Source organism: Lathamus discolor, chromosome 12 (genome assembly GCF_037157495.1).
Source record: "Lathamus discolor isolate bLatDis1 chromosome 12, bLatDis1.hap1, whole genome shotgun sequence".
In the NCBI taxonomy this organism is placed as follows: domain Eukaryota; kingdom Metazoa; phylum Chordata; class Aves; order Psittaciformes; family Psittacidae; genus Lathamus; species Lathamus discolor.
The window spans coordinates 13,317,868-13,340,206 of NC_088895.1; the positions used below are offsets into that span (position 1 = coordinate 13,317,868).

Consider the following 22,339-nt stretch of genomic DNA (forward strand, 5'->3'; position numbering starts at 1 on the left):
GCACCGCCCCGGGGCTCCCCTCACGCGATCTCGCGAGACTTCGCGCCCTCAAGGCAAGGGGCGGGGCCCGGCGCTCGAGCTTCGCCCCGCCCCTTAGGGGCGATGGTCCGCCCCTCTGGTCATTGCGTCATTAGAAAGCACCCAGGACCTCGAAGGCCCTTTCGGGGGGCTTTGTTGGCGCTGTCGCGTGTGTAAGGGGTGCCCTTGGCCGCCTGTAAGCCGCGACGCCGCAGTAGCCGGGGCTCCGACAATTCTCCGGTGTGAACGGGGAGGCGGCGGGGGCCGCGGGCCGTGCTCCCGGGCGGGGCGCGGCTGGCTCGGCGGCTCTGCGCCGGGGCGCGCCGCCCGGCGGGAGTGCCCGTGTCAGGGTGCCGGCAATGCCTGGCTGCCGGGCGGCGGCTCCGCGGCGGCGGCGGCTCCCGGGCTGAGCAGCGGCTCCGGGCCCCCTCCTCCGCCTCCCCGCGAGGTCCCGGCCCGCCCCGGCCTGCCCGGGCGGGGATGAGGCGCTGCGGAGGTGGCACAAAGGCTCCTCCGGGGCTGCCCGTTGCCTAACGCGGCCCAGCGCCCCCCGGGCCGGCCCCGCCGCCGCCTCCCTGCTTGTGCCCCGCCGGCCCTCGGCCCCCGCGGCCGCGCGGGAGGATGTCGGAGGATCCGGACATGGACAAGATGATCAAGGTAGGCAGGAGGCAGCGGCGCTCGGGGTGTCCCCGCCACCGGCCCCCGCTCGCCTCCGGCCCGACGGGTCCGGCTCCCCGCTTCTCGTAGGGCTGCGTCTCTACCGGGGCCCGGCTGCACTCAGGGCGGTCACCCGCAGCGCCGGACAGCGGGCGAGGAGGTGGGAGCTGCGGGCGGAGGCTGCCGCGGGGTCGGTGTTGAGGTGCTGAGGCGCTGGGGAGCAGAAGCGGGGTCCCCGGTGTCTGCCTCGCAGCGCTGCGCGGCTGTGCAGGGGCAGCGCTGTCGCCTCCGTGCATCCCCGAGTTCCTGTTGGGATGCTGCCATGAAAACAAACCCCGCGGGTGGGATGTTGGTGCTTGGGGAGGGGGTGGAGGAGCTGAGCGCAGCCGGGGCTCCTGTGCTCACAGCGGGGATCAGTGCGCGGCTGAGCGGGTCCCCTGGAGCAGCCGGGGAAAGCCCTTTTGAGATAAAGTGACAATAAAACAGTGCTTTAAAGACTCTGCAGGCTCCTTATCTTGTGCAAAGCATTCGCTGTCACTGTCTGGGTGTCTTCGTCTATGCTTGTTTTAACAGGATGTATGAATTCCTGGAGGATGTAGGTTAAAAGACCCCTTAGATTGGCATTTGGATGGCTGCCCCATCCCTGGCAGTGCTCAAGGCCAGGTTGGACACAGGGGCTTGGAGCAAGCTGCTGCAGTGGAAGGGGTCCCTGCCCGTGGCAGGGGCTGGAGCTGGAGGAGCTTTAAGGTCCCTTCAACACAAACCAGTCTGGGGTTTGCCACCTTTCCTTAGCCCTGCTATCTGCCGTGGTGGGATTTGTCTTTACAAAGCTCACTTGGGATAAAAATCAGTGCAGGGGATGTCTCAGCACAAGTTTTCTATTCTTGAAACCTGGATTGATTTAAAATACGAGCAGTTTTCCTTTTGAACTAAAAAAGTCCAAAATAGAAGGAAGTCCAAGCACTGTGTTCAGCCATCCCAGCCTATTGAAGTGATCTACTGTCTCTTCCTGCCTCGTTGTCCAGCTCGGCGCAGTGCAGGTGAAGCAGCTGTCCTGAAGGCTTTCAAAAATAAGGTTTTTCAAGTATTTCTCTGGTATTTCGTGGGAAAGTAAAGATCTGCATCGGAGCTCTTGAGGTTAAAACCGAGCCAAATGAGCTGAAGTGGTTGTGTAAGTGTACGGACTTTCCGCCCCTCTGAGCGGGGAGGGTTTGATTGAGAACAGATTCTGGGCAAATCTTTGGGTTTGTCTGCTTCTCGACCTAATTTAGTACCTTTATGCGTTACGCTGATTTTCCTACTCCTCAGACACTTGGTTGTTGTTCAGTTCGATTCATTTCCACCTGCACCTGCAGGTTTAAGGTCTGTGATTCCAGATAGCGATCGCTGTTGGAGGCAGAGTAGTTGCAAGGCTGCGTGTTGGAGCAGTGGAGCTCGAGTGACGCTGCTGTTGGCATTTCACTTGTTGAATGCATGGAGCTTGTCCAAGCAGCCGTCTGTGGACTTGTAATTGCCTGGAGTGGATACACATGAAGTACCTTATTTCAGACCTTGTCCTGTTGGGATTCAGTGGAGGCTGAGAAGCACCTGCATGCTCCCCTGAGCGGTCCTGATGCGTGTCCATCCCTGTCAGAAAGCAGATCAGGCTGGGAGAGGTCTTCAAGCCCTGCCTTTCCAGGCCGATAGCATCGCAGACTGCTGACTCTGCACAGGAGGATGCTCAGACCTTGTTGGTTTAGGTACCCTGAGCTTGCTGAAAGGGAATTGTGCTATTGGAGAGTGCTCTGCGTGAAACTTGTGTAATTCAATACATTTCAAATCGGTTTATTCCCTTTGCTGACTGGAAATTAATCTGAGGAGTGATCAGAAGTTTCAAGTTCCTTTCACAGTGGGAGAAAAAGGTTTCCTGTAAGAAACACTGCAGATTTTCCTTTGGAAAGTGCTCTCTGGCACTGTTCTGCCTCCTCTGTTCCCAGCAGCAGCGGATTAGTTCCAGCTGACCTGTCAGCCAGTCTGAACACAAGTTCAGTGCTGTGCAGCAGTGCTGCTGTAAGGCTTTGTGTTCTCCAGATGTGGAGTTCAGTGCGGGATACCATTCCCTCTGTCGCCAGCATCCACAGGGCATTCATCTAAATGAAGAGGCAAAGCATTCAGTGTGACCAGTTGGAACAGCTTTTGGTGTTTCCACAGGCAGTTTTATATCTGTACGTTTTAGGTGTCTCACTCTGAGTGTTATAGAATCATAGAACTTGTGTTGATTTGCAGCTGTGTAGTCTTGGTGCTGTGTTTGGAGCTGCTGTTTCTAATAGGTGGTATGAGGAATTCTGTACCTTGATGGGCATCAGAGGTCTCAAATACTGTATTTCATATCGTTAGGAAATGGTGAATGGTGTTTTTTGATCAATAGATGATTCCTTTTTACTTCTGAGTTGTAAAACTGCTTTGGAGTGAAGATTGGAATCCAAATAAAAATGCAGAAAGCACAAATGTTGGCTTTTTTATTTAAAACAATGGTAAATATGCCGAATACGAAAGAGGAAATAAATTGTTATTAAAAATGGGCTTATTTGTAGTGGTTGCTCTTGTCCTTTGGGAGTTGAGAACTAGCAGATCTTATTTTCCCTTCATTTGACCTGTAGATCTCAGGCTTTCCAATTCCCAACAAACTTCTCTGTTCCACTTATTCACCTGGGATGAAGCAAGTAGTGTCCATGCCCTTGCAGAAGCGGCATGAGGCAGCAGAAACTATAGTCAAGACTGGGCTTGTGTGTGGAGACAAGTATCTCCTTTTAGCCCAGGCTGTGTGTTTGAAGGGCTGGGGAGGTTTGGGGGCAGGCAGGGCCTTTGGTTTTGGAAGAGGAGCAGTGCACTTCAAAGCTCTCTATAAAAGTAATGAGGAACTATTATCGCTCAATCATAGTGTTGCTCTGGAGTCCTTTGGCATTTGCTTCTCCAGGTCAGTGGTGTGACTTAAAAACTTATCTTGAAAGCATGTGCTGAGGATGTACTCCCTTGTCCAGAGAAACCCATTCTCCTCTTGTTAATGCTCTTCTACAGTTGTGGTTTCATTCCAGCTCTGCCTTCAATTCTCTGTATCTGGACATCAGGAAAATGAAATCAGCTCTTTCCCAATAGCTTCTCACAAGTGGCATTTATATTAATTAAATTGATAAATTCTGTGCGTTTCTACTTAAAACCAACAAACCACGTCTGATCCACTGTGCTTTTCTTCCCCTTTCCTATAAAACCCGCTGTTCACTGAAACTTTTCCCTTCACACCATTCAGAGTAGTCACGCATGATTGGTGTGATACTGCAGACTGCGATAACGGACAATTTTTCCTTCCATAACTATCTTTTGCACTCTCTAATCCCTTCAAATCTTGCCCTAAATATCAGCTTTCCTCTCTTGCTTTGTTTTCCAAGCCGTGTGGCTTGAGGTCTGGCTCCAGCCTGGCAATAGTGTTAATCCACAACTATTGCAGCGCGGGCGGATGATCCCAGGTCAGGGACTGCCGTTCCCAATTAGTCGAGAGCAGGAGTGTTTTCGGTTTCCTCCTCTGTAGGTTAGTGGAAGGTGTCCCTGCCCATGGCAGGGGGTTGGAAGCAGATGATTTTTATGGTCCCTTCTAATCCAAATCATCTATGAGTGAATATAGAATGGTTTGGGTTGGAAGGGACAATAAAGCTCATTCGGTTTCAACCCCATGCCAAGAGCAGGAACACCTTCCATTTGAGCAGGTTGCCCCAAGCCCCTGTGTCCAACCGGGCCTTGAACACTGCCAGGGATGGGGCAGCCACAGCTTCTTGGGCAGTTTCTTGCAGTTTATCAGGTTTCTTTATGTGTGTTTTGTTTGGTGGCTGAGTTTGCCCACGCTTCCAGCGTCAGCCCTGCTCTGTTGGTGGATCCCCATCTGTGTAACAGCACGTGGCAGCAGCGTTAATCAAAATGTTCCACACTGAAGCTACGTTTGCATCCTGCCTTGTGACATGTTTAAGCATGATAGCCCTTGTCATAATGAAACCAAACCCTGTTTGTATGGATTTAGACAAAAGGATTACAAACATGAGCCTGGTTCATTATCAGACAAGCTAAAACTAGTCAGGCAGGGTTTAAATTACAGGATAATGATTCCAAAGGGTTGGAAACCCAAAGAAAGCAACAGAATAATTTTCCATTTTAGCTTATGACAAAGAAAATACATAATAATGCTAAAATTGGGCTGTTGTGTTCAATTGTGATTGATCATTTTTAGGTAGGAAGCTGGATTTAAAAGCTGGGGTGGGATTGCTCTTGATGTGCTTCCTGTATTAAAGGTACAAGATCCCTTTTACTGTTGCTAATAATCCATTTTCCAAATGCTAAGTGAGCAGTCTCAGCTGCACAGAAATAACTTTAAACTGTGATATATTCTTAGGTGAGCATTTGTATTTATGTTCAATTTTCCTGGTGTGAAGCAAAGCTCCAAACCAGGTTCTTTCTGCGCTCAGAGCTTGCAGATGAGGTCTGTGAGATGGGTTCTTTTGAAGGGATGTAGTAATTCATTTAGTTTGATTTATTTTCTTTACTCTCTTTTTCCCTCCCCCTGCTCCTTCTTGACTAGGAAACCTCCATTTTAGAGGAGTACAACATTAACTGGACTCAGAAGCTGGGAGCTGGGATCAGTGGTCCCGTTAGGTAAGACCATACACCTCGGGTTTGTGTGTAATCTCAGCCTGTTTCATTAGCTATGTGAGTAATAAGTGAGTACATATTGTAAGTGTGCTAACAGCAGATGTGTTACATGGAAGACTCTCATTATAGACAAATAAATGTGTCTACCCCATATGGGTCATAGCTGATGTGCTATTGTCTTTTCTGGGTGTGTTTCAAGTCAAATCTCTCTTCTTCTCTCTGCATTATCCCATCTCACGGCTGTGTTCCTGAAGCAAAGAGGGAACAGGAGTTGGTGGTGAAATGGAGACAGCAGATGCTTCTGCTCTAACACCTTTGTCCCTTTGGTACTAGTGTCAGTGTGGTGCAAAGGTCGCTGGTCCCATCTAAGGTATCATCACTTGGGGCATTGGCACTGTGTGCCCTTAGCTATTTTTATCAGCTGTTTATTCAGATCCTCATGTGAGGCCAAAGCAGATAGTGCAGTGAGCTCTGCATCTCCAACCAGGCTTGCCCAGCATGAATTTCTAACCCTGCAGGAGCTGGATGCTTTCCATAAAGCAAAACATACATCCCCTTTTCAATAAGCGCTTTTGGGAGCAGGAATTTGTGCTGGAAAACAGCTGCCTGCACCTCTTGTTTCTGGATGCTTGACAGGGCGATTGTCTTTTGTGACTGTTTATCTTGTCCAGGCAATTGGTTTATTCTCCTTATCCATTTTGTGTTGCCTCTCATCTTTATTAAAATGTCCCTTTGTGCTTTCTTCCTTTAGCTGCCTGGTTATATGTGGGCCCTTGCCTCTGACGCAGTTCAATTGTTAATGTTAAATGGGGGAAGGAGAGAGAAAACCTGTGTGTGACACAGTTGGTGGCCTTGCCAAAGCAAGGGTTTCCATTCAGAAACACTCTGTTTACTGCAGACTACACCCTCCACTGGGGATGTGCAGGCTGCCTCTGTGTGGTTTGGGGTTTTTCCATCCAGGGTGTCTCTTCAGGCTGGGTGTACAGAGTGTGTTCTGCTTGTCTGCAGTTCCCATTGCTCTGAAGTCCTTTTACTGCACTGCTGAAAATAGAACTTTGTGTGAGGTGTTTCTACGTAACCTGTTTGCTGTGGGAGGCTGAAAACTGAGGCTTTCAAGCTGGGACGTGGTGACAGGTGCCCTGTGTATTCCAGATTGTGGGCATTACTGCTCATTCCCATGTGGAGAGCAAACTCGTAACTGCACATCAATTGCTTGAAGTGTCTTTTTAACGTTCTTGCTGACTGAATGATTTTATTGCTGTAATACCAGAGTCTGCATGAAAAAAGCCTCTCAAGAACGCTTTGCACTGAAAATCCTTCTTGATCGTCCAAAAGCTAGAAATGAGGTATAGTTCCTGTTTATACTGTCTGCTTCTCACACAGCACAAATCTTGCCCTTTTGCTGCATTGTTGCAATGGTTTAAGAGAGGAAAAACCCCACTGATCCACAGATCTTGCTATGCAAGGTTCCCTGGGTTTGCTCCTCTGGCCTCGCTGAGCTCAGCTCCTGTAGGATGAGGTAGTGGGTGAAAGAAGGGGGGATTTCTAACTCTGAGTTTGCTGTAGGTGTTAGGTGTATAGGTACCAGTGTCATTTATAGAGCTGCATTTTAAAGCTGGTGTTCTCCGTACGTTCCATGTAATCTGAATAGTTCAGAATGAATTCTGTTTCTGTACATCTCCCTCCTGGATGTCACTAAGAATTGCCGAGAATGCTTCAAAATGTGCTCTAAATGGTGTGGGTTTATCCATGTATGAGAAACTAAAGAAGCTCATTGATGCCTTTTGTGACTTACTGTAGCTGGCAAGAGGCGTGCCAAGGTACCAGACTGTCAGTCAGTTGACATGATGTGACGTGACATTGGCGTGACAGTCATTCAGGTTGTCCTGGAAAGGAAAGAAGGATTAATTGTCCTCAAGGTTTAGGCAACTTCCATTTCCTGTCACTGAGCAAATTCTCACTTAAAATTCACAGGGAGAAATATTCTCTTTCCAAACAGCACCAAACCTCAGCTTGATGTAGCAGTTCCAGGTAGCTTTAAACTGGGGAAAACTCCTCTTTCAGAATGTTGGAAAAGGAGATGAGGTTTCTTGTGTTGCAGCTGCTGGGTCATTGGGCCATAAAAGAAGCCAGATTATGGAATTTCAGGTTTTACTCATGAATTTTTGGTCTCAATCATATCTCTATTGCTACTTTAAAGCCAGTTCTAGCTTGGAATTTACTTAGAAACCCCAATGAAATTGAAGACTGGGCTTTTTTGGAGCTCTGCTGGGTTTGTTCCGTGGTCCATAACAAATAGGTTGGCAACCTATGATCTTTGTGCCTTACCTGGTCTAAGCAACGTAATGGCCATTCCTATAAACCCTTGTAGGCATTTCTTATTGTGTGAATAGCTTTAAAGTGGGTGTAACTGGTGCTGAGCACTGGTAGCAGCAGTGTGCTGCAGTCTTGGGGGCAGAGGGAGGAGCAGAGCGGGCAAGTGCATGTTGCTGTGTACAGTAACGTTTCTTCCCTTCTCTTCAAGGTACGTCTGCATATGATGTGTGCAACACATCCCAATATTGTTCAGATTATTGAAGTTTATGCTAACAGTGTGCAGTTCCCACATGAATCCAGCCCAAGGTAAGGTTACATAGGGTGATTCATCCCCACAGCTTGCTTTCCATGTTTAGGCCAAGGTATAGTGGAGTCTGCGTGGGGTTTTTTTTTTTGACCAAAATGGACATTTATGGGGGTTTCCAGATATATTTATTCTTCAGACTAAGCAAACTTGCTTTTCACCCTTTCAGTGCCCAGACCTTTGAGGATTTAAATGAATTTGCATCGTTCACTGCTGGTTTTGCATGCATCTTCATTTTTCAGGTGTTTCATTGGTTCAGTCTGTGACACGTGCATTGTCAGAGACAGTATATTAGCTTCTAGCTTCTGCCTTGCTTTGATACTGCTTTAGGAGCTTGAACTGAATTGATTGTAACCTTTAAGCTCCTTCTGATTTCAAAACACTGTTAAAGCAGGATTAGAGCTGTGACTTCTGTTGCTACCTAGAGCAAGTGAGATCCTTCTACATGATGGTGTTGCCTGTGAGCCACTGGGAAACTCAGAGTGCCAGTCTTCATTAAACACATAATGGAAGAAAGACTTGTTCCTAAAATGCTAGGTTCTGCCCTGTAATCTCTCCATACATTGTCCTGCTTAAAGTGAACACAGCCAAACATGAAGCAAGCTTATTCTTCATACCTTAATATCACTTGGGATAAAAGTACTGTCTTCTAATTGGATGTTAGTTGAAAAGAAAATATCAGAGCTGGGAGGATTAAAGAGCTGAGACCTGTCTTAGCTTCTGATGTATCTGATTTTGCTGTGTGGCAAGGAGAGCAAGGGGTTAGTTTGTTGAGGATCTAACAGCCCTGGTCGCCACTCTTTCTATTCGTTATCCTTCCTAATTATGGCAATAAAACTGTAAATTAAAACCAGGAGGTGCAGTGGAGGATCCAGACTCAAAAGCATTAAAGGTAATTCCTCAACCTTCTGCTTCAAAGTTGCCGTGATCATCTCCAGCGCCCAGGCAGACAGCGAGGCAGGTCAGCACGTCTGCAAGGATGGGTGCAGGCAGGTATATGCTGTGCTCTAAGCCAACTCCAGCCTGGAAGCTGTTCAGCCTGTTTAATGCAAGACTCTACCTGCTGGATTATTCTTTAGTTGTGTCTAAATGGCTTCCAGGTCCAAACTGGCTTGCTGGTGGAAAGCATGGTTGGAGCATGCATCTGTCTAAATGCATCCATGTAGACATGTCCATGGTGTTTGTTCCAGCTGGATGTGGGAGCCCATCATGGAGAGGGAGCTGTAGATTCCTGGCTGACAATCAGTGAGTCAGATGATGCATGGAGCTAGAAAATCCTGCAGTTTATGTGCTTAAAGGCAGAATTAGAGAACCAGAATAGCCCTAACAACTGTAGGAGAAGCGAGTATACATGTCTCTTTCGGCCTCCATCAGTAGACGTGAAGTATGCATTATTAGCTTAGCAACTCTGTTCTTTTTTTTATTATTTTTAATATAACAAAATGAAATGCTTTTGAACAGGGCTCGGCTCCTAATTGTAATGGAGATGATGGAAGGGGGAGAGCTATTTCACAGAATCAGCCAGCACCGGCACTTTACTGAGAAGCAAGCAAGCCAAGTAACAAAGCAGGCAAGTCAACCCCCATGTATAAGCAAATCCATGAATGATAATGGCTAAAGTACTTAACAATTTTTGGGTGGGGAGGGGTGGTGGGGAAAAAGGAAGCTAAAATAATCCTCAGTTCTGATCCGATGATCATTGCCTGCTTTGTTATAACCTGACAATGCCAAAGTTTGAATAGAAGCAAAGGATTTGAAGGTGTGGGCTGGTTGTTCTGGGTTGGGACCCTGGGGTCTCTGCTGTCTTTAGCAGTGGTTTTCCTGACCTGGTCTACAGAACCCTTCACCTGAGAAAGCTCTTCTCTTGCACAACCTTCCTGCTGTTTCCTCACTGTTGTTTTAAAGGTGTTACCTCCAACAGCTCTCACAGACCCCATGCGGCTCCTGAGCTCCAGTTTGAGAATCGCTCTTGGCCATGACACAGAGCTGGTGTTTCTCTCACCTCTTGGGCAGCAGACAATAACATACGTGTGTCCTGGGCCAGTGGTTTTCAAGCTGGGTTCTGTATTTGGAGTTGTGGAAGATAACAAGAGGAATGTACCACTGCAGTGCATGTTTTCTGTGCTGTTTGTTCCGATGTCATTTTTCCCTCTCCATTTCTCTACACAACTCTCTCTTGAATGTTCTATTTTATAGCCTTCATGGGATTTATTGTTAGAGGGTTTGGTGTCCATCAGGCTCTTTCTTGCTTAGCAGTGTGTCTGGTGTGACTAGCTATAGTAGGTAGGATAATGAAGCAGAAGGGCCTCTGTAAGATTCATTCCCAATGTCATTTTGGGGTGAACTCATTCCCTTTCACTTCCAAGCTGTTGGATGACTTGTGGTGTGCAGTCAGAAAGCTTGGATTAGTGGGGGGGTTGCAGGAAAGATGGCTGTGTGTTCTGGTAGCCTTTCTACGGAGCTACAGCAGAGGACCAGCAGGTTGGTGTAAGGACCCACAAGGCAGAAGGGTCTTGCTGTCAAAATGGCACCACGGCATGAAGTTTAGGGCTGGAGTTGCTGTTGTTTGCTTCTTGCAGAGGTTACATTGGCATTCCAAACGCAGGATACATGAAGTGTAGGTGAGAAGCTACACTGGAGATAGCAATCAGTAAATGTCTTGCTCCCACACCAGTGATCACTGCAGTGAATAAAGGAAAGAAAATGTGAGACAAGATGTTACAGAGTTTGTTGTAAATTGACGTGGCTTTATGAATATATCCATATCCTCATCCCTTGCTTCTCCCTAAGCTGGGGAGATAATCTTTGGTGCTGAGGCTGAAGTATTGAATCTTACTTTTCTGGCTTGTGCTTTGACTGGTTTCTAATGAAATGCTAATTGTGCTGTGCCCTTTTTGGTGTCATCCAACGAAGAAATGAGGTGGAAGCGCAGAATTACTCTTGACAGTTTGTTTTCATGTCCTTTGGGCTGTTTCGTTTTGACGATGGCAGTCTCTAGGATTAACGTGTGGGGATAATATTGTCAAACTGTACCAAAAGGCAAGACTTTGAGCTGAATTCTGACTGTGTGAACACGTGGGTTATTCAAGCTGCTCAAGTAACTCTTTGCTTTAATGTTTATACAAGTGAAGTTTGAAAGCAATGTTAAAGTTGTATTCTTTCATCTAATGGTGGTTCATCATTGTCTTGAACTGGGTCTTAATAATAGTAATAGTTAAACCTTGTTTCAAAGCTCTCATTTTCTCTGGGAGCATGCTTGCGTTTGGTTCTAAGTGAACAATGAAGTTCTCATGTAATGGTAATTTACAGTCTCCTAAGGACTCAGCACTTCACTTAGAGCTCTGTGTTTGGGTCGGATCCTACAGAAGCCAACAGGAATACTTTCAAATAAGGGTTGTGTGGCTTTGCCTTACTTTCAGTGATGCTGTTTAAGTATTTATGCCTTGTCTTTAAATGAATTGCACTTTGAAACGTATGGTCTGTAGAGCTTTCATGGCTGGGTTACAGGTTTCTAAACCACAGCAGCGTAAGAAGCTGTCTTTGAACGAATCAAGTAATGCATTTCTGAGTAATATGTCATGAAATGAGTAGATTCCAGACAGTACCATTAGGAATTAAAGATTAAAACTGCCTGAATGTTGATTCTTAAGCCAGAAACAAATGTGATAAAATACTCAGTGAAATGTTGAAGCAAGAACTTGCTGCTCACTGTCAAACAGAACATAATTGCTGGAGAGGGTGCAAGCAAGTGGTGACCTTGTAAGTCTAGCATAGCATGTAAAAGGATCTGTGTCATGATCTGTGTCACTTCTGGGGGTTAATAATACCCAGAGTTAGTCAAATTGAGATGGCTGGGAAGCTCAGTAAAACTTAGCTTTTATTTCCTGTTTGAGTGGTGGGTTTCATTTCCCAGTCGTGGCTCTACTGCACTGATGTGCAGGATGGCCAGGCTTGTCTTAACTCTGAATTGTACCTAAGTGGAGTGAGCAACATATGGGCTCTAAGCTAAGTTTGCAATGTCCTTTTTAAAGCTAAAAGAAGTGTTCAGGCTAAAGGAGGAGTTCTGTAATTGTGGTTGATTTATTGTGCCCTTTTTCAGATAGCTTTGGCTTTGCAGCATTGCCACTCACTAAACATTGCACATAGAGACCTCAAGCCTGAGAATCTCCTCTTCAAGGATAACTCTCTGGTAAGATGAAGCCTTGGTGTTCTTTTTTCCTGCTGAATTCTGTAAAACGGTGGTTTTCAGAATAGTTGCAACATGACATCAATGCAATGTTGTGGTGACAAAAATTAAGGAGCTTTTTTGGCTTTGTGCTTTTCTGTACTCTGATCTGTTTGGAGTACAGCCTCTGCTGCTGCTGTTAAATATGGCTCAGGTTCTCCACCCCAACACAGAATCCTGTTTTGATGATAAGAGGATCCAGTCTGCCACGTTTGCTCCCTGGGTGTTGTCGGGATGTTCTAACATACAGTATGGGTGCTTTGACGTATCCAAGCTCTTGACCTTTTCATTCTTCTGCTCATAACCACCCTGCATATGCAGTGATACCCCTACAATGTGCTCTCCAAATCAGAGGGGGACTGCTTTAGACCCAGTGCACCCAGGAAAACAAAAATGATTGTTTCAAAGATCAATTTATGATGTGGCTGCTTTGTGGAATGGTGAGGGTATGAATACAAAAGAGGAGTACATGTGGCAAAGGTAAGGTGAGTACGAAGTGAAGAAATGTATATTAGAAAAGCCGATACAATGAGATTTTGTAATGAAGCCTCTTGTCCTTGTTTCAGGATGCTCCTGTTAAATTGTGTGACTTTGGATTTGCCAAAGTAGACCAAGGTGACTTGATGACACCACAGTTCACTCCATATTATGTAGCACCTCAGGTAACAAACGATTACAGTTCTGGGCTGAAGGGGAGTCATGATCTTTATTGCTTGTGTCTCCATAACCGTGTCATTTTAAAAGCCTTTGCTGTCCTGTTAAGGGCTTCTGGGCACAGGAATCTTCAGTAATTATATAGTAGCCAACTTTGAAGGTGGAGTGCCACAGTGATCCATTGATATCAGCAGGAGATTGTGAGGCAGATCTCCCAGGCTGTGTCCTTAGCACTGACCGGTTGCTGGTGCCTCCTGACTTTCCCAGACCCAACTGCCACCAATGAGACTACTCCAGAATCTGGACAATTGGCCTTTAGCTGCATTAAAGCAGTTGGTTTGGAGAAGTCCCTGCTTTGCAATCCTTCCTCCAGCTCAGGCTTGTTCAAGATGATATTAAAAAAGACTACAGTGAAACAAAAAGGTTCTGTAAAGGCAATTGCTTAAGAGAGCAGTGCCAGAGGGTTACCTGTTCACCTTGGCTTGCCCCCTTTGTCAGTGTGCATTGAGACATAATCTATCATTATAGCAGGCTGGGTCTTGTGGTGCTTTTTTCCCCACTCTCTTTTGTGCTTTGTGTTGAGGTCCTGAAGAAAATAAAGGGAAAACTGCGGATATTTAATTGCAATACTGGGCACGTCAGCAGCCTTTAATGACTGGGGAGAGAGATTGCAGGGAGCAGACCATGCGGCCACGGTTGAGTGCCCTGAAAAGGCCTCCTCAGCTGGAGCCTGCTGGTGAGGGGCCATGTGCACCACAGGCAGGGTTTGTAGAACAAGTGAACCACCAAACCCACAGAAAGCTTTTCCCAAGCATGTTTAAACAGAGATTTTTGTAGAAACACAGATTTGATCAGCAAGGGACAAATTTGATGTGATGTGTTTGTGGGAGAGGCAAAAAGGGACGTCTCTAGAGCTAAGGTTACCCTCCAAACAGGGGTTAGGTTCTAGTCCCAAAGTAGGGAGGTGTTAGAGGTTTTGACCAAACGAGGTGTGAGTAATTGCTTTAATTCAGAAAAGTGGAGTTTTCACCCAAAACAGCAAACTATTTTACCTGAGATTTCCCCTATGTGGAAAGTTCAGTCTTTCTGAGGAAGAGCAGTTTGATTTTGGCAGAGTCTTCAGTAGCTGGAAGAAGTCCACCGAATGGAGAAGCATCGGGCATCTTTGGCATGGGCATTGCTGTTTGTGGTGCCTGTAGATGAGATGGATTTTGGATTTTTGTCTGTTTTTTCTCTCATGGCAACAGGTATTGGAGGCACAAAGACGGCATCAGAAAGAAAAATCTGGTATTATCCCCACCTCTCCAACACCTTACACTTACAACAAGGTAAGCTGTGAAACTGGCCACAAGTCAATGTCTTTACAGCACAATGTCTTCCCAACCCCACCAATGTATCTGCTGTAGGAGCAGTCTGTAGACACAGTTTATCACCTAAGGCAATAAACTTGATTGCCTTGAAATTGCACATTTATGGCCAGGAGCAATGCAGTTGTTCTTACCTCAGGAATACATCCAACTAGTCTCACATTGAGTCAAAAGCAGGATCTGCAGGGAGCAGTAGGGAGATAACATCTTGCTTGCTGGTTTGTGTCCACATGTTAGAAAGTAGTATTTGTAGGGCTGTATTTCTCAAAAGTGTGGTTCCTTTGGCTTTCCTTAAAGGAGTGACCAGGAAGACAGTGGTATTTCTTCCCTTCAATGTGTTGGGTTCAGACAAGGCTTCATTCAGCTGAATGGGCAAATTAGAAGATAATGATCTGTGCAGGTAGTTGTCTTTCTCTGTTTAGAAATGACAGGCTTTAGTGCTTCTGGCTCTGTGTTCCTCCTGATAGAGTGAATAATGAAATGCACACTTGGTCCCAGCTTAATTAATGATCCTTTAATTAAAAGGAAATGCACAAGCACTGTTAAAGGAGCCCTAAATATTAAATATTAAAGATTTGGGAGAGAGCAGAATGGTTCTGCTGCAGTGTGACCATGTGGGAAGTTCTTTCACCTCCACAAGCGACTGGCTCAAAGGAAACCTCTTCCCTGCTGCCAGGCAGAGTTTCTGGGTGTGCAAAGCACTATTTGGGGTATCTTGTTCAGGCAGCTCTCGTGGTACCTCGTCTCTATCAGGGTTCTTCTGCAGAGTGACCAATTTTGTGTGCTGTGTGGTCTGTAGCAGTGGCCGTGAGCGATGACAAGTGCTGTGAGAATCTTGGCAGAGCTATAACAGAAAGTGTCCTGAAAGGCTGTGCTCCTTTTTGCTCATTCCAAAACATTTTCTTCCCTCTTATCATCCCTGTCTCCTGCTGGCTGAGCAGTGTTTGAACCACTGAGTGTTATTTCAGAGTCAGTTTTGATTAAAGGTAGCTGGTTTCTGAAAGCAGGGCTAAGTATCTACACTGCTTCCAGCTTTAGGGACAGTGGTTTAACCCACCACATGCTAAAGGGGGTAGTATGATATATAGTCCTGTGTTTTAGTAGCCTTCTGTAGGGAGACCTATTGTCTAGTGTTTCCTATTCATGAATCTGCCTTCTTTATAGTTATGATCATCTCTTCTCCACCTGGAGAAACCAGTTGATGATTGCAGCCAGACACTGGTCTGTTGCTCTGAACTGCTTTCAGCCATGGTGGCACTAACTGGACAGGCTGCTGAAAGAAGTGGCCTCATCCTTACCATGCCAAGTGTGACTCACTGCAAAAGCAGCATCTGGCAAACCCTGGTTCCCCAAAATAGACTGTGCTAGACTCCAGGTACACTGTCCTTCCACAGCCACTCCGAGCCTGGGTGGAAATGCCTGTGATCCACCTTCATGATCAGGATTGCTCTCCCACTGTTTTAAATTGGAGGAAAAAAACCCATATCTTTGATTCTTGAGTGGTTTTATCAAGCTGTGTGTGTTGGATGGAATATGAGTGTCTATGTTGTGGCTGGAGGGGTTCACTCCTGAGACATAGAATCTGAGAACCATATTGATGAAGAGTTTAAACATGTTTCCTACTTACATGCCTTAAGTTCCATTGATTTCATTAGAAGTTATCTCTGGTCAATGGAAAAATGATGAAAATTTAGGTACCTAAATAGAAATTCAGGCTTCTGGAGCCATCCGAGATTGGCTTAACTTCCTGAAAAGCATCCGTATGGGGGTAACTCCTTGGAGTTTCTTTTGTTATCAGCATCCACATGTGATCCAGATGAGGAATAGATGTGGCTTTCAGCTTCTTCACTGTGCTGGTGTTTAGCTGGATCCACTTCCTGGATGCACTTGGTGTGTATCACACCAGCAGGAACACTATTGCAAGGGCAAAGGAGGGAGCTCCAGGCTGGAGTGGGAGGACAGGGGGGAGCACAGTGTGAAATACTGCTCCTGCCTTGCCGAAGCTTCTTCATCTCCTGGCTTCCAGGATGTGTGTTTTCCATTACAGACATCTCGCTAGCTCACCTGTTTTTGAGTCTCACATTCTCCAAAATGACTGTATTCTGGTTTATGCTCTGGTATTGAGAGAGTAGGGTTGAAGGATCCTGAAAGAGGTACTAAATGTGCAGCCTACTCACACCACTGATGCACTGGCTGTTTCCATGCAATTTACCATTGCACAGCATGGAGTTACAGCAGTTCTGTAAACAAGCTACTTTTGGCTCCTGGAAGTAGTTTAGCTTGGCAGCATGGAGTTACCTTGTGCTTACCTATTTGCCATATTTACCCATGAAGGTCCTCACATGGACCTTTAGGAGGAGGCCGAGCTGTGTTTCTGTTTCCTTAGGGAATCACGTAGAGCTTTTAACGTAGCTACACCACTGCTTGCTGCAAACTGCGCCCCAAAGTGATCATTTCCTTGCTTTCAGAGCTGTGACTTGTGGTCGCTGGGTGTCATTATTTACGTGATGCTGTGTGGATACCCTCCGTTTTACTCCAAACACCACAGTCGGACAATTCCAAAGGACATGCGGAAAAAGATCATGACAGGAAGTTTTGAATTTCCAGAGGAAGAGTGGAGCCAGATCTCAGAAATGGCGAAAGACATTGTGCGAAAGTGAGTCAGTTGAGGAGGTGTTGTATTGCTCTTATGTGAAACTGGAAAATCACTTGGAATTGAGGTATCCCAAAGGGCTTGTTTGTCCAAAGGCGGGGGGGTTGTCTGCAGCACGTACAGCTCAAAAGCTTTCTGTCCTATTCAGCACAAATGAAGTCTGGTAAATATTTTTCTTTCCGTCTCTTTTTCCTCCCCAATTGTTGTGTTCAGTTTTTGCTGTCTCTCAGCTCTGAAGCTGCTAGAGTGCGGTTGTGTGTTTAGTCTTTAAGGGAATGGGTATGTGGCCTTGATTCGGAGCAGTATAGACAACTGCTTGCCACATCTGCAAGTGCTCCTTAGGCACGTATCTCCAATGGTAATGTTTAAACTCCTGTTAGAATCCGGGGGCATTTAGGTGGTGCAATAGGATCTGGTAGATCTGTCCCATAAAACCCTGTTCATGTAAGGCACAGTCTGAAACGAGTTAGGAGAGAAGCATGGAAAGGGAGGTTAAGCTCTTGTCACAAGGTGTCAGACTATGAGATGAGGTTTTGCATTGATATTTTACTCTAAATACTACTGGGAACTGTTCATCATGCAATGCACATCTCTGGGTTGCAAATGTTTCAAAGACTGATCCTGTTTGAAAGCAAGAATGTGGCACTGATTAGGTCTTGACCTCACTTGTGTTTTAAAATGTGTGGGGGACTTTCTGCCTTTGCTTGGATCAGCAGAGGAAGTGGGAGGATAAAAGCAACATAAATGGGAAAAAATCAGTCTGTTAAATAAGTTTAAACTGTCACTGTCTCCTCTGCCATAGTGTAAAATCTCCAAGGACTTGACATTGTTTGGAAAGGGAGCTGGGACCTGTTTCTGCCAGTGTAGGAGAGCCCACAGCCTTTCACCAAATAAACTGCAGATTACATTGCAGTGAAACTTCCATTTATACCCAGGTCAACTCTTTATTCTCACTCAGAAGCTCCACAGTCAATAGGTTTCATTGTCTTTTAAAATGGCCATGAAACACAGCTCACAGAATTATGTGGTTTGAATTCAGTTCACTTAATTCTCTCACTAATGTTACCAGGACTCCCTTACCTGCTTGTCTTTTCCAGCCAGTGGGTCTGAATCTGTGTTTATGGTGCAGGAATACATTTAGACTTCATATAATTGTGAATTAATTTATATTTATGTAGACTGTTATTCAGATGGAGTCTTGCTTCTGGAGGTCATATTTGGCATTCAAGCAGCTGCTTCCTTTCAAGCATGTTGCGCTGATTTCTGACCTTGAGCTTTAGAAGCTGGAGTGCTTGGTAATAGGTTAGGACTTTGAGGACCTGTGGGAAAGGAATGCATGTGTCTTGTATCAAAACTGACCTGGTTTCTGAGCTTTCTGAGCTAGCCCGTGGTCCTGCTGACATTTGGTGAAAGTTATTTCCACTTTCTTGGTACGTTAAACAATTGTGCTCTGCAGCCAGGAAGCTGATCTCGAATATTGGCTGCTGAAGTCATCGAGTCGCTCCGTCTCTAATTTAAACTGGTGCGATGACTTGTCAGCACTCTGTGTGAGATGGCACTGGTTTATTAAGCAGTTGTGATGATGAGAGCAGCGGTTTATCGGCAAAATCTCTGCCCAGGGTTTTATTCTAGAGAAGTTTTAATTCCAAGGTGTTTTCAGAGATCTCAAAGTTCCTTCTCATTCTGAGGTGCTGTATTCTGCCAAAGTGGCCATTACTTGAGGTTTTGCAGGGGGGAGAAAAGCTAAGGAGTTGCATGGTAAAAGCTGCTCATTCAGTAAACAGGTTTCTTAACTTGGAAGCTCTGCCTTACTTCACCATGCCCGAGTCCTTGGTATGAGCGTAGCTTGTTACATGGATGAGCTCTAGATGTGCATTTCCAGAGAGTCTTGGTCTGGATCATTTCCAGTTCAACTGGAAGGTGATTTTCCCATCTGGGAGGATGTGAGTGTAGAGTTCAGCAGTACACAGGTATTACTAAAATGGCCCTCAGTGCCTTTCATTTTTTTTTTTTATACCGAATTGCTCAATGTAACTGAATGAGCTGTTACAGCATTAAACTATCACCACAGCAAGGGGCAGTGAAGCTGGTGGAAAGTCAGACTGCTTTTGGGTCAGCTTAGTGTTTTAGTTGGTTTTAGCCCCTCTAATGCTTAGAGATGGCTCCGTGCTCTGACCCCAGACAGAGCAGCATGTTGTAAAGCAACAAAGACTCTTTATGGACTGACTGATTTCTCCCCCAGGCTGCTGAAGGTCAAACCTGAGGAGCGTCTGACCATTGAAGGTGTGCTGGACCATCCCTGGCTCAACTCCACCGAGGCACTGGATAACATCCTCCCCTCTGCCCAGATGATGATGGACAAGGTCTAAACAACATTTTAATTTCCAAGAATGTTGCATAGGGAAGCTGGGTAGCTTTGGGATGGTTTGAGTGTTTCCTTTCATGTGGCATTACGCAGATAAGGAGCATCCTTTCTGCCTTAAGGAGAGCCTGAGTCCTTTGTAAGAAAATGGAAATGGTTCCACTTGAAATTTGGGATATAAATCTGCATAATGCAAACCCGATTGTTGTTGTGCATCTCTGAAATAAATAGGATTCTTTCATTCACACAGAAGCTAATTAAAACATCAAGTGCAACTCTCTTCATTGCAGGCAATGGTTGCAGGGATACAACAGGCTCATGCAGAGCAGCTTGCAAACATGAGGATACAGGACCTGAAAGTCAGTCTGAAACCCCTTCACTCCGTCAACAACCCGATCCTGCGCAAAAGGAAACTATTGGGGTAATTGTAACCATGCTCCTGAATTCCTGATGTGGTTGACACACTCTTCATGTTGAAGTGGGTAGTTGGAGTCAGCTACTACTTGCACAAGATGATGTGTCTTCCAAGATATGCCAGTGAGGGCAGGAAGGAGTTGGATAGAGTTACTGTATTCTAGAGGTAGCCAAACAGATCCCTTATGAGAAGCTGAGTAAAGTAAGAGAATTCCAAGATTTTCTTACTGATCCTGACACTTATTTACTGAAAAAGTCAGGTAATCTGTCTCTCTCTCTTTGTTCTAGTTCCCTATTTGAAAAACAGGATGATGCATTTAGGATTACCCTTATTTGAATTAAATTAGAGGAATATTTATTTTACTTCATATTTAAAGGGTATCATAATATAGGACATTATTATAATTGATACTATATCTAGCTCCCATTCCCAGCTTTCCAGGCAGTGAAAGAGACCATTATACTGGTGCACTTATGCAATGAGTTACAGACTTGAGTTGCATTCAAACTGTAATTGTTTTTTCCTTGTTCTTTTGCAGCACTAAGCCGAAGGATGGTGTTTATATCCATGACCCTGAGAATGGAAGCAACGATTCCAACGTGGCTCTGGAAAAGCTGAGAGATGTGATTGCTCAGTGCATTCTACCACAGGCTGGTAAAGGTTGCCACTTTTATCTTAAAAGTTACATTCCTAACGCATTTAACTGTGCTTCAAGATCAGTTTGTGTCAGTGGTGAGGGAGGATAAACAAAACTGCTGTTGTCCTAATCAGTCTGGAGGGGAAAGTGTTGCCTGTAGACTGTAATTTTGGTGCATGCATAATGTTAGTGTCAGAAGTGACATGCAAAGCTGTTAAAATAACTTCCAAAGAGGAGTGTCTGCTTTCAAGCTATTCCTTAGTTTGTGTGAGGGGAGGAGGGATATAACTGCACGGAGTGTTTGCAGGCAGAATGACAAACCTCCTGTTTATCTCTGGTCTCTTAAACAGGAGAGAATGAAGATGAGAAGCTGAATGAAGTGATGCAGGAGGCATGGAAGTATAATCGAGAGTGTAAGTTACTGCGAGACACTCTTCAGAGCTTCAGCTGGAATGGTGAGGAACTGCTACTCTTCCATGGAGAATGGTGCTAATGCTGGGTGAAAGAGGGGAAGCAGCCACCTTTTTATATGGAAATAACCCCAAATGCCTTGAATTTGTGCCAGATTGGTGTAGGTTTTGACACTTTCAGCCCTTCAGCCAGCTCAGGTGTTCTAGAAATGAGGTAGAAAATTCTGCTTTAACATCTCTATCTGAGGTTCAGGATAGAGTTTTCAAAGGCACCAAGTCAAGCAGGGACATTACAGCATAACTGGATCATCACTGCGTTAGCAGTTTTCAGCTGGTTTCCTTCCAGCTGTTTATTACCCTCTTTCTGCTGGAGGCTGCTGCCCTCATCTGTGTCAGCACATCTGCTTGCTTTGGATAGGAAATGGAACTGAACTAGGCCAGCTGCCTTGGGAGTGTTGGCAAAGCCAGGGGGGCAAAGGTGTCAGCCCCAGGAGCAGATGCTGATGAATAGAAAGGAAACAGGGGTATCAGCCAGGTTCGGGAGGGCTTGGTAGTGCTCTTCCCTCATTCTGTTTTGCCTGGGTTTAATTCAGGTTTTTAAGTACTTAATTTTTTCAGTGGAAGTAGAGATCATAACTCATGTTCTCCTGATTTTCGTATGAAACTCAGTGTGTAACTCATCCATGATTGCTTTCCTCCTTGTGCCCAGCACCAGCTGATGTCCTGTTCTTCTTCCTTTCAGGCAGAGGATTCACAGACAAAGTGGATCGACTAAAACTGGCAGAAATAGTAAAACAAGTGATCGAAGAGCAGACAAACTCCCATGACTCTCAATAGCTGGAGCTTCTTAATCTTATTTTTTTTACCATTTAAGATTTATTCTTTAACTGTAAAAAGTATTTTTATGTAAATTAATAAATCATAATTATTTCATTAAATTTCCATACTGCTTGAAAATGCTGTATAGTTGTAGATAACAAAAAAGAAAATCATTGGTACTGTAATATTTTTTTAAAACTCAGTTCCTTGAGGTATATATGATCACTTATGTACTGTTAATCATGAGCCCTCCTCAGATGGGGCAGATTGTATTGTTAAAGACCATTCTTTTCCTTACTAGCCAGTTGCAGAAGCTGCCTTCCACCTGCTATACATACAGCCAGCTGCAATGACTATGTATGTGAATGAGACAGCCACAGTTTCTCAACACCCTGCTCAGTAAGTACTTGAAGCGAGTGCTGCAGAACACAAACCTCATAGCTGCCCTTTGCACCAAAATCCCAAGTCTTTCTGTAGAGGCAACTACATAGCCTCCTGTGTCACTAGCTGACCCTAGAGCCATGCTTGGCCTTGCCAAGGGCACCTCAGTCCATATGCTTGCTGTATTTCAGTTCTGATCAGTAGCCCTCTTCTTTCTTCTTCCTCATCTTCCTCAGACTGTCTTTAAGGTTTAGTCCACTTCTTCTCCATCTTCCTCAGACCTTTTTTAAGGCTGAATTGGCCATTCAGCTCAAGACTCCTCTTTTTATCGTGCTGTTCAACAGCAGAACAGAAGAATGTTCTAGTTACTTACGTACAAGTTACTTTTATTTTCATGGAGGGATCTTCTACAAACAAAACCAAGTATGGGGTTCATTTGCTTCACCC

At 45.4% G+C, this 22,339-nt stretch overlaps 1 protein-coding gene across 2 annotated transcripts; it reads left to right on the top strand.

Annotated features, from left to right (window-relative positions):
- The first annotated feature begins 350 nt into the window (after positions 1-350).
- Positions 351-21,634, top strand: MAPKAPK5 (MAPK activated protein kinase 5). Of its 2 annotated transcripts, none has more exons than XM_065692463.1 (14): positions 351-675; positions 5,279-5,352; positions 6,620-6,695; positions 7,874-7,971; positions 9,431-9,539; positions 12,069-12,158; positions 12,761-12,856; positions 14,096-14,176; positions 16,684-16,871; positions 19,111-19,231; positions 19,521-19,651; positions 20,184-20,305; positions 20,633-20,737; positions 21,435-21,634. In XM_065692463.1, the coding sequence occupies exons 1-14, from the start codon at positions 640-642 to the stop codon at positions 21,527-21,529; spliced, it is 1,422 nt and encodes a 473-aa protein (XP_065548535.1). In that variant the 5' UTR covers positions 351-639; the 3' UTR covers positions 21,530-21,634. The 2 variants fall into 2 exon arrangements, with proteins under 2 accessions (XP_065548535.1, XP_065548536.1); XM_065692464.1 differs by having other exon boundaries at positions 20,184-20,299.
- The last annotated feature ends 705 nt before the right edge of the window (positions 21,635-22,339 follow it).